Source organism: Protopterus annectens, chromosome 1.part2 (assembly GCF_019279795.1).
Source record: "Protopterus annectens isolate FY-2018-M chromosome 1.part2, PAN1.0, whole genome shotgun sequence".
Classification (NCBI taxonomy): Eukaryota; Metazoa; Chordata; order Ceratodontiformes; family Protopteridae; genus Protopterus; species Protopterus annectens.
The window spans coordinates 722,695,567-722,708,089 of record NC_056727.1 but is presented as its reverse complement, the minus strand read 5'-3'; the positions used below and the strand labels follow the sequence as shown (position 1 = coordinate 722,708,089).

Genomic DNA, 12,523 nt, shown 5'->3' with positions numbered 1-12,523 from the left:
GCTTTATTAAGGGCACATCATGCCTCCTAAACCTGGTGGATTTCTCTGAGACAGTTACCAAGGCTATAGACGAGGGAAAGGTGGTTCACACAGCCTACCTAGACCTCGCAAAGGCCTTCAACACCATTCTCCATTCTGGTATTATAGATAAGCTCACCAGCCTGAACATAAACCCGTACGTCACGAGATGGGTTGCCAACTAGCTCATGGACAGAACCCACATGGTAAGAGTTGGGGAACTAGGTCTGACTCTAAACCGGTTACTAGTGGTGTTCCCCAGGGCTCAGTCCTAGGACCCCTCCTGTTTGGCATATACTTCTCAGAGGTACAGGCAAGCACAGGAGGTCTGTGGCTGACCAAGTTCGCAGATGACTGCAAACTAGGGGCTATAATTGACTCTCCAGTTGACACAGACATCCTCCAAAAGGGTCTCACTGAGACAGACACTTGGTGTCAAAACCATGGCCTCAAGCTAAATGCCAAAAACTGCATAGTCATCCCCTTTGGAAAAAACAAAGTACCCACAAACTACCACATAGGTGATAGCCCCCTAAATACGGAAGATGTAATAAGGGATCTGGGGACCCAAGTAGATAGTAATCTCTCCTTTGATAATCACATTGCCAAAGTGGTTAGAAAATCCCTCTATGTGGCCCACCTAATCACAGAAGGGTTTGCATCCAGATCAAAAGAGGTCATTGTGCCCCTCTACGCATCACTCATCAGACCCATCATAGAGTACAACGCACCATTTGGGATGTACCTTACAAGACACCTGCAACAGCTGGAAAGACCACAGAAGTACCTCACCAAGAGGATCACTGGCCTCAAACAGATGCGCTATGCAGCTCATCTGAAGAAACTCCAGCTGTACTCAGTTGCATACCACCTACTCAGAGGTGATCTATGCCTGACATGCAAGGCCATGTCCAACCCAGAACTGATGGACATGCTCCACCTAAAAAAAGCCATATCCCCTTGAGCCACATGCTCTAGGGATCTAAACCTCACCACAACAATAAGTAGGACGTGCTGGAGGGATAGATTCCTGTCCCAGAGACTTCCCATGCTCTGAAACAAGATTCCAATCTAGATTAGGCAGAGCTCCGCACTAACATGAGAAACCTTGATGAGTGGATGGGAAATAGAAAGTTTACCCCGGGGATCACTTCAATGGCTCTGCTGGACAGAGGCACAGGGAACTAATCTAAGGGGGTGGCGAAAGCCAACACAATTCTGGCTAGGCTTACAAATGCCTTTGGGCAGATAGCCTAGTACCTACCTATGAGCCAAATAGCATTTCTGTTTATGATTTCAGGCTTACAAGGACCAATTTCCATGGGAAAATGCACAGATCATCTCTCTCTCTAGGTGCATCACTTATTCAGATTTTTATAGATACTTTCTCTTTATAGATGATAACTGCAGCAACTTGTTTGTGATTTGCAATGTCCAAGATTGGTGGTTAAGTATGTCACTTAAAAGAAAGCTTCCACTTACTGTGCTATTGGTAATGAGAGGATATTCATACGTTGTGAAATGTTAAGGTTTTTTTTGATGCAAAAACTGACAAATGTGTCTATGAAACATTGCTTCCTATAGACAACGTGAGTGTCCCAGCAGGAGTCACCTTGGGACAAAAGCCATCCTTACATTTGTCTTGTTATCTCCCAAGTGAGTTGCCAGCAGTGCACTTTTTCTTCATTAGCTCTTCCCGTTACTCATGCTTTCACGTTTCTTTTTTACTATGGTAGACACATCTGCTTTCAGTCTGCAAACACACGCATCAAGTTGCTTTCCAAATTCTTTGAACATTTGTGATTGCTCTTCTGTAAATAGTTGTAGTGTCTTCAGGTTGTCATCTTCCTACACAAGATTTGAATAGAGGGACGTGAGTCAATGGATCACTTTGTATTACATTAACATAAAATCCTTACCTAAAAGCATATCATCAGAAGTCTCATCATAATTCCGCAACATTCATATATTACATTAATAATGAGGGAAACATCTCTATGCTTCTACAACCCCAAGTTTTAGTTAGTTTCAACACTGAGACAAGGTGGTACTTATATGTAATCTACACCAGTAGATTGGTTGGGGTGGCATAGGCCTAGGTTACATACTTGCATCTACTGCTTTACAAGTGATCCTGGAAAGTAACTGAAAAACAATATCAAGATCCTTGGAAAGGAAAAAATAAAAAAATGACAGGAAGACAGAAAAGTCTAATTGCTCAAACATTACTCTTAAAGAACTGCTTTTGAAATAATCTTACATTGATTCTGTTGTATTTTACTTTGAGGGGTTAATACAGGAGGAGGAGGTAAGGATATGCTCCTCGTGTATGACTTTGTTCTGTCTCTAAATGCTAATGGAAAGCAACCAGAAAAAGAATAATGAAATTAATATGAGCTATTTCTAACTCATATAGAGTGTGTGTGTGTGTGTGTGTGTGTGTGTGTGTGTGTGTGTGTGTGTGTGTGTGTGTGTGTGTGTGTGAGAGAGAGAGAGAGAGAGAGAGAGACTAGTTTAAATGGATTGCAGCCAAGTTTGTTATATGCATAGAAGAACACAAAATGACTTAACTTGTAGTGATAAAAGCTTATGTTACACTTTTTATAGTTAATGAGAACATGGTTTCATCTACTATTTCAGTTGTGTTCTGAATTTACCTAAAATAACTCCAGTCACTACCACAATGAACTGGATTTTAATGTGTGTGTGTGTGTGTGTGTGTGGGGGGGGGGGGGTAGTGGTGGTAAAAAATTGTAATAAGCAGGTAGGATGCTTTCTGAATGGCACATAATAGGCTACTTACTCATGAAACTTTGGCTCAAAGCAGGTTGTTCTAGTTCTTCTGGTTCTAAATATTGCATTTGAATTACATGCCATTTGATCAAATGTTACTTTGGATGAAAAGCCATTTGCATGAGTATGGTTTCTGTAGTGCTTGTAGAAATCAGTGACTTAGAGCTACAGTTGGAGGTTGTACTGGGATTACAGTGTTAATTGTGGGTGTCATTAGGGTTATAGTGAGAGTTTGGGGTTTAGGGACTGGAATACATTAGGATTAAGTTTTAGGTTTAAACTGAGGATATGATTTGAGTTTAGAGCTTGGGTTAGGTTTAGGGTTATACTAAAGGTTGTGTGATGTCCTGAGTGTTCCGTACTGTATGTTGGGTATGAGAAGTTTGGGGTTTAGGATTATACTAAATGTTATGTCGTGTGTGGAGTGCTCCGTACTGTATGTGGGGTATGGGGAGTTTTGGGTTTAGAGTTATACTAAAGGTTGTGTGGAGTGTTCTGTACTGTATGTGGGATTTTAGGGTTATACTAAACTGTAGTTCTTCAGTGATAGCGGCTGCATTTTTGCATGCTTTAGTGATTACAGTATTGTCTACATGCAGAAAATAGCCTAATTGTGGAATGTTACAAGGTTAAGTCATTAATAAGCACTGTAAACAAGAGGGGTTGTAGTACGAATCTCTGAGGTTCGCCCATTTATATTCTACCAGTGTCAGAATGTATTTTAGTTCAGAGTCTCTGAATGTTCTTCCTGAAAGATTGTGAACCATAAAGTTATCTCATTAGAAAATCCAATGGGTTTAATTTATTAATCAGTACTTCATGATTAACAGTCTCAAAGGCACATTCCATGTCCAAGAATATTGCCCCATTTAATGGACTCTTACTGTTGTGTGTTAGCTTAGTGTAAGAAAAGGATACAGTTATAGTACTGCATTTGGGCTTAAAGCCATGCTGCCTGCCTGCAAGAATATCATATTTAGATATTTAGTCCTTAATTTTGCCAGAGTAGCTTTTCCAGTATTTTGCCACAAAGCCATAATTTGGCTATTAGATGATAATCTGAGGCTGTGGTGGGTGATGGGATTTTAGGTATTAGTCTAATAACAACATATTTGAAACTATGTGTGTTGGAATGCATGGTGAGATGCAAGTTGTAAGTAAAGGTAAGGAGCATAAACATTGTCTGCCTAGTTTTGCTATGTTAGGATGAATGGTATGAAACATGGGCTTGTAGATGTAGTCCATTTTGTACATTAGCACTTTGACATGGTCTTTGGTTATTACTTGGGGTGGAAAGGGGGTCTGCAAGTATTTGTGCAGAGGGATACAAGGAGGAACAGAAGGGTAAGAGTTGAACTGGGGTGCAAAGGTTGGGCCTTGACAGGATATATTATGAAAGGATGCTTTGAAAAACATTTGTCTTAGGTTTATGACTACCTGTTCAAGTATGGAATTTTTTTTTTGGTACCTAGATTATTTAATTCCATGCCAGAAATTTTTACTCTGCCCTAGATATTTTGCGTGCGTTTTCCTGACATTAAAATGCCTCTCTGTGCAGTTTAAGGTACACACAGGCCAGATTTTCAAGATTTCTAGGCTTGGTTCTTGAGACTTGTGCGATGTTTTAAATATGATGTTAGCCAAGGAGTAAATTTTCATCTGAGTCTTGCTTTTTTGAGTAGAAATAGCCTGTCTCCAATGGGTGATAGGAAGTTATAGAATGAAGACCATGTGGAAGTTACATCTGTGCATTAGTATAGCATGTTCCAGTTAATTTAAAGTAATTCTACTTTAAGGATATTTTCTGCTATGATGGGAATATGCCTTAATATCAGAATTTCAGGGAGGGGGTATTTTGTCTTCTTTAGGTTCCCAGATAGTATGGACTTTGCACTGGTCAGTAAGAGAACTGGGCAATGTAAGTACTGAGCAAATTTTATATTAGTGTGTATAATGTCTGTTGTTGAAGACTTACTAGTATGTAGGATTGGTCTTGTCCCCTGTGACATCAGCCGTGTGAAGCTAAAACTGGAGGCCAGGTAAGTCAGTTCTTGGTTTTGTTCTTTTCTTGCCAGTCTATCATCTCAGAAGCAGCATTTATTTAGGTTGCATAGAGGCGATTTGAGTTTTCTCTTGAAGAGACTGAGATTGTCTAGTTGCCTAATATGGGGTGCCAATTGTTTCAAAGTGTGAAGGAGATTTTTGAGAATGCCTTTTCTGTGGTAGTCAGTTTGAATGGTGGCCGAGCCATTATAGTAATTTTGTGATTGCCATCCAGATCAGTGACCTCCTTAAAAATATGCTGAAGAATGTTTTGGTGTGTCTTGGTGAGCAAAGCTAACTGTATCTGCAATAATATCCCGTTTGGATACAGATCAAAGGAAGAGCTGAATGAGGCAGTGATACAAGGTTTAGGTTTGCAGGTTTATCTATAAGCAGAGCAACCCCACCTCCTTTCCCTAAAACTGGTTCTGTTACAAAAATGTCAGATTTCTAAAGAAAAGCGATGGTGATAACTGAAACATTTTTTTAGCCAGGAATGACATTATTTTTATGTGATGTGGTTCAAAGTTCATATTGTGCCCATTTGATGTGAAGGTTGCAAGCATTTAGGTAGCTCAATCTGAGATCCATACAACCGTAAAGTATTTGGAGAAAAGCTCCTTTCTGTATAATCCACTTTAAATATAGAAAGTAATAGGATAATTTCTAGGAACTTTGTTTTCTTGATGCAGGTCTTAGAGTATGTAGGTAAGCTGTTCTAGAAAACGGGTTAGGTATCCAGAGTTGTTGGTCCAACAAGCTGATATCTCAGTTTTGAAATGTGCACTTGAGAAGGTGGAGGCTAGTATGGAAGCAGGTAATTGGACTAGAAGTGTCTTGAGTACAGTACATGTGATAAAACAGTGTAAACAGAATTAATATAGTAATGCCTATGAAATGCATGATGTATGTGATGGGGAATATAGTCATTACAATTCTAAACAATAAGATTATGGGCTAGATAACACCTACACTAAGTGTACACAATCTGTATTTAAGAACATCCTTAACATATTTGTTGTACTTTCTAGTCATTCAGAAAGATTATACAAAGCTTAAATGTAGTTTACACTTTATGATAACCTTTATGAATTCCCCTCAGTATTTAAAGCTGCAAGAAAATCAGTTGAAAAACTAAAATTCAGAGGAAGAAGGTGTGAGTTATGTTTGTGTTGTCTGTTCACTCAGAACAGTGTATACTTAGCGCAGGCGTAAATGAATCCTAGAGCAGTGGATGAGATATTACTTATAAACTGTTAGGCATATGGATAGTGGGAAGAAAGTAGTGGAGTATAAAGCTTATAAATTGGGAGTACAGGGGTCTGGTATTGTGTGATTAAAAAGTTGAGAATTAGAGTAAAGGAAAAGTAAATATGGATGGAGTAAAGGAATATCATAAAATTAGTGTGTGTGTAATAATGTTAGTGTATGTGTAATAATGTTAGTGTGTGTGTAATAATGTTAGTGTATGTGTAATAATGCTAGTGTGTGTAATAATCTTAGTGTATGTGTAATAATGTTAGTGTGTGTGTAATAATGTTAGTGTATGTGTAATAATGTTAGTGTAATGTGTAATAATGTTAGTGTGTGTAATAATGTTAGTGTGTGTGTAATAATGTTAGTATATGTGTAATAATGTTAGTGTATGTGTAATGATGTTAGTGTAGTGTGTAATAATGTTAAGTAAATGACGGGTAAGTATGGATGAGATAAAGTTGCAGCACAATATCAGTATGGTGTGTTCATATACATTTAAGTAGAGTTAAAAAGGTCTTCGGTACTGGTTAGGGAAGAAGTGAGATCGTAAAAAATGCTGTTAGAAAAAAGGTTCTATGTTAGGAGTGCTTTGTATATGGAAGCATTATTTTGTTATATGGGGAAAGAATGTTTGGTTGATGAAACCAAATGTGAGAAGTAATTCTATTATATGGAGATAGAATGCTTGGTAGAAATAATTTTTGTCAGTTATGAGTATGGATTTGGGTTAGCAGGTGGTTGGTGGTTGTCTTTTTTGAGGTGATATCACTAGAGGGTAGGTTATGAGTGCAGCTCCATAACTATAAATAAATGAGGTCAAGGGTAAGTTGGTGGTCTTAAGGCAGAGCAGTTTAGCACAGCCGAGTGGAGCAAGGCTGTGTTAACTGGGCTCCCCTTGTCCCAAACCTGCACCAAAAACAACCAGTTCTTCCCGGAAGAGATACAGCATCTTAGACAAGTCCGCTTTCCTCTTGGTAGGAAATGCATTCTTACTTAGCATTATTTATGTAACAAATTAAGGCAAATGCAATATTTAGTAGAATAAATTATAAGAATACTGCGGTGGTGGTGCTGCGGTAGCATTGTCACCTCACAGTAAGACATTGTCCTGTATGATTCTCAGCTAGAACGTCTTCTGTGTGGAAACATGCGTGAATGGGCATACCTTCATTGAAGGTTGTGGGTCAGGGCCGGCAACTTGGCACGTAAAAATCTACTGCCAATCATTAGCGGACTGGAGTTCCACTGTGGCGACCCCTAACCGGGAAAAGCCGAAAGACACAAGTAGAATAAATTATAAGAGGGAGTTGCTGGAAGCTGCCTGAGTTTTTTTATGTAGGCTACAACTTCTAGAAATAAGATCCTAGTTATTCCTTTCAGTTTGTTAGGAACACTGCAGCTATACTTGATTTACGAGAGTAGTTGAAGCCCTTTCTGAGAGTAAGTGATCTGAAGACTGCTAAATCCCAAATTCCCTTCCCTTATAAAGCTCACAGAAACTTGGTTAAGAGGTATGATTGTTGAGAGTCTTAACATTGCACATTAGTTCTTTTCTTGTCATAATCTAATTTTCTTGTTTGTAAAATAATTATTTTGCATGTATCGTGCTTCCAAGGGTTTCACCATATAAAGAATGGTTCTCCAGACTAATAAATCCTGATGCTGCTGGATTTCTAATGGTTGATTTAATGTTGTCAGTTTTCATTCTATCCTCAACTGATGGGTTTGGATCCAATCCTCGGATCCAACTCGGACATTACTAAAGCTCTTGCCAACCAAAAAACTCTCGAGCTTCTCCCTTACCCATAATGCACCAACCCTAAGTTACCGCAGATCTCGTTTGCCACTTTTTGCAAAAGACGTAGTTGACAATAGCTCTCTAGTGTTTTTTCAGTTAAGTGATATAATTATTTTTTAAACTTTTTTAATCTTAATTTGCCTTACTTTTTATATAGCTACTATCCTTTACCTTCTCTATCATACAACTTCTTTAAAATGCTTTTGTTAGTATTTTCCTTTCCTCTTTATACTTGGTGTAGTTGTTATTACCACTGCTGGTAGTTTTTCTTCTTTCTTGCTGTCATAATATATAAAATAAAATCTGTTCTATCCTAATTTTGATTTTTTATAGTGGTAGTTATGGTGGTGAAAGGTCCCACTGGACTTAAAAAGTATGTTAAGTGTGGGGCAAGCTTCTTATGTCTGATGCCCACACCATGTGTGGTTACTGTCTTGGGCCTTTATATCTTCAAGAAGATTGTTCCATCTGCCATGGGTTCAACCCTAGGGCACTTGTAGAAAGAAAAAAAAATAAGCTTCTTTTCAGCGGCTTGCTACCTTCTGCCTCTGGACAGGATATATCTGGAGATCAGACTCCCGAAAGTAAAGGTAAAGAGTCAAAAGCTTCATCTCCAAAACCATTTACATCATCCAGCCCAGTTTTGGAGCTGTCCAAGTAAAGCTCTAAGCTGGATCCAACCTCACCTTTGGATCGGGAAAAGAAGAAATTGATGGACTCGTCCACCTTTGAACTGACAAAGGAGCTATCACATCTGACTAGCTTGAGCCCTGTTTCTCTTCCAAGGAATAGGTATTTGCCATCTGCTGATCTGGTGCCTTCAGGGGTAGCCCTCACCTTTTTTTTATCTTCACCAATTAAAATCCCCCTCTAAACTTTCAGCTCATTCTTCAAGAAGTTTGATGGAAGAAGATGTGGAGAGAGTGGTGCAGAAGATCCTCTCAGCGCAGAGTCAGACAGGTGTCTTGTTGGTTCCTACACCCTTGTGTCAGGAGGTATGCCCTTTGACTACACCCCCCATTCCATGTTCCTTCTCTGATTCATTCGACTGTTTCAGAGTCCCTGAACCCAAGCCTTCCAGCTTCATCTGTCTGGGATCTGAAGATAGAAATATCTTCTGATCTGAAGTTTACTCTGAGTTCTCCAGTTCAGTTGGATCCAGAGGGTCCTGGGAGCTGTAGCTTCACTATCAGATCTGGGGTGTTACATTAGACTCCGAAGTTGTTGGAGCTGACTCTGCATGTTGGAGCCTTGGTACTGGATAGCGGAACTCTAGCTTCCACATCAGGGAGATTGTTTTCAGAGTGGGAGAGGATGGCAGTCCAAAAGCTTGTCTTTTCAATGCTGAGGTCTATGCTTTCTCCAGAGTGGTCTGCCTTCGAGGCTGTGAAGAGGGTGTTTTCTGCCTTGGCAGAACAGACAGATCCAACCCCCCTTGGATCTTCAACCTTCTACCCTGATGTCTCTGCACTTGGAGCCTGATCATTCTTTACCACAGGGACAGCCAGTCTGAGCCACCAGGCTTCCCAGCAGGGTGTTTCAGTTTCTTCCCAGAGCATCACATTGAGGAGGTCCCTAGGAAGAAAAAGTGCAACAGGAAGCACTTGGACTCTTCTCAAGAGTCAGTCACGGATGATACAGACTTTGATGAAGGTGAAGGGTCCCCATGGTCACCTCCTGAAGATGTCTCATTTGGAGATATCCTTGAGATCTTTAAAACAGAGATGTGGCTGGATGCCCAGCAACCCTTCATCCAAGGAGTCGGTATTCCTGGAGGCTTTCAGTACTAGGTTGTCTACGTCCTGGTTTACTCCACCTGAGGGTGAGTTTATTGACTTAATCTCTCAGTGGGCATGGAAGGAGCCCAGCACAGTAAAACCCATATCCAGGAGACCAGATAAGATTATGGCACCACCTGCAGATAAGGAATTGTGGGGTAAAGGGGTGCCCATTGATGCCATGGTTGTAGAGGCAGCCACCAAAAAGGAACTTGCTGAAGAGAGTGCCACTGTTCATAGGTTCATAGGTAGGTACTAGGCTATCGGCCCAAGGCCCTAAGTAAGCCTAGCCAACAAGGTTCCCTAGCTTACGTCACCCAAGAAAGTTAATTTCCTGTACCCCTGTCAAGCAGAGCCACAGAAGTGATCCCCGGGGTGTATTTCCTATTTTCCATCCACTCATCAAGATTTTTCTTAAAGAGTGCTAATGAGGAACTTTGCTTGACATAGATGGGTAGCGTGTTCCAGAGTATAGGAAGTCTCTGGGACAGGAATCTATCCCTCCAGCATGTCTTGTTTAGTGTGGTGACAAGGTTTAGGTCCCTAGAGTGTGTAGCTCGGAGGGATTGGGATTTCTTTAGGTTTAGCATGTCCAACATCTCTGGGTTTAACATAGCTTTATATGTTGGGCAGAGATGTCCTCGGAGTAGGCGATATGCTACAGAGTAAAGCTGGAGTTTTTTGAGATGGTCAGTGTAGGGCATCTGTTTGAGGCCAGTAATCCTCTTTGTGAGGTACTTCTGTGACCTTTCCAGCTGCTGCATAGGCCTTGTGAAGTACATACCAAAAGGGGCATTGTACTCTATAATGGATCTAATGAGTGACGAGTAGAGGGGAACAATGACCTCTTTTTTCCTGGATGAGAACCCTTTTGTGATGAGGTGTGCCACATAAAAGGATTTCCTGACTACTGTGGCAATGTGATTATCAAAGGAGAGATTACTGTCCACCTGGGTCCCAAGGACTCCTCACACATTCGGCGTTAAGTAGACTGCTGTTTATGTGGTAGTTCATGGGTACAGAGTTTTTGCCAAAGGGGATAACAATGCACTTTTTGGCATTGAGCTTGAGGCCATGCCTCTGACACCAGGCATCTGTCTCAGTGAGGCCCTTCTGTAGGATGTCCACATCATTTGGGGACTCGACTATAGCTCCTAGTTTGCAGCCATCTGTGAACTTCATTAGCCAGAGGCCTTCTGTGTTAGCCTGTACTTCAGAGAAGTAGATACCAAACAGGAGAGGTCCCAGGACTGAACCCTGTGGTACACCACTTGTCACTGGTTTGAAGTCAGATTTGGAGTCTGCAACTTTTACAGTGTGGGTTCTGTCAGTGAACCATTTGGCAACCCATCTTGTGATGTAGGGATTTATACCTAGTTTAGTGAGTTTATCTATAATTCCAGAATGGGGGATGGTGTTGAAAGCCTTGGCGAGGTCAAGATAGGCTGTGTGAACCACCTTACCCTTGTCTATGGCTTTGGTGACTGCCTCAGAGAAGTCGATCAGGTTCAGAAGGCATGATCTGCCTTTCACAAACCTGAACTGGGTGAGGTCCAGAGTTTGTGGCTCCCCCTTTGTGGAGTGGGATAACTGTTGCTGTGCACCATTCAGTGGGCACAAAGCCTGACGTGAGACTATGATTGAACATGGTGCTTAGGTGGGGAGCCAGTTCATTCTGAAGTTCATGTAAAATGCAGCCTGGGATGTTGTCCGGTCCCATGGATGCTGTGTTTTTGGTTTTAGAGAGTGCATTTTTTACCTGCATAGATGTGATTACAGGGACTCTGCATTCTTCCTGTATAGATATAGGCCCTTTAGGGGGTGGGGGGGGGGTAAAGTTAGCACTGAACCTATCTGCCAGGATGTTGGCAATATCAGTTGGTTCTGTAATTTTTGTGTCATTGTGCTGTAACTCAGAGCAGATCTGGGTGTTGCCGTTGAGATTCTTGACATAGCTATAGAATGCTTTGTGGTTGCCCTTAGAATCAGTGGCGATTTTGTTTTCATAGCTAGCTTTGGGGGATCTTATAAGGGATTTCAGCTTCTTACTGAGGCTGACCAGGGAGCTCCTCCACTCATGGGATTTTACTCTCTTTTGCAACAGTTTCTTCCTTCTGTTGTAGAGTTTGTTTATGGCAGGGGACTACCAGATTGGCTTCCTTTTTTTGGAGGATAGCATCTTGGTTCTGTTTGGGATATCACGATCCATGCACTCGTGTAAGTGCTTATAGAGTGCATTTGTGTAGGATTCAGCAGTTGTAACTGTATTGTCCATCTGCATGGGTGTCATAAAGTTCACCACTTCTGTCTTAAGAAGCATGAAGTTGGCTTTGGAGAAATTTTTTACCATGGTTTCCTTAATGGTGGTTGGGAGCGGGATGCAGATATCTAGGGTGATTAGCTTATGATCGGATATGACCAACCAGGAGTTGATTTCAGGTGTGGAACACCGGTCACTCATGTTGGTAATGACTAGGTCTAGCATATTGTTGCCCCTGATGGGAGTGTGGATAAACTGATTCAGGGCATTGGAATTTATGAATTCCAGAAAGTGTTGAGTGAAGGAGTTGGTACGTGAGTAGTTTTCCCAGTTAATGGTGGGGTAGTTGAAATCGCCCATTATTAGGGTGTTTGGTTGAACCCTAATATTTTCCAGTATATCAAGAAAAGAGGAGTGGGAATCTTGGGGCATGGTGGGGGATCTGTAGCAAGCTACAATTTGGATTGCAGTTTTGCCCAGAGTTAGTTGCACTTGGATAACCTCGGATGCATTATGCTGCGCAACTAGCCTGGAGGTGTGGATATTCTTAATGAATATGGACACACCTTCACCTTT

At 41.1% G+C, this 12,523-nt stretch overlaps 1 protein-coding gene across 1 annotated transcript in view; it reads right to left on the bottom strand.

The window, feature by feature from the left end:
- Positions 1-1,704: 1,704 nt before the first annotated feature.
- Positions 1,705-12,523, bottom strand: part of LOC122792408 (kinesin-like protein KIF28P) — a 1,102,337-nt gene continuing 1,091,518 nt past the window's right edge. Inside the window, exon 23 of the mRNA XM_044060197.1 lies at positions 1,705-1,866. Coding sequence (XP_043916132.1) covers positions 1,705-1,866 — 162 coding nt within the window. The remainder of the gene's footprint in view (positions 1,867-12,523) is intronic.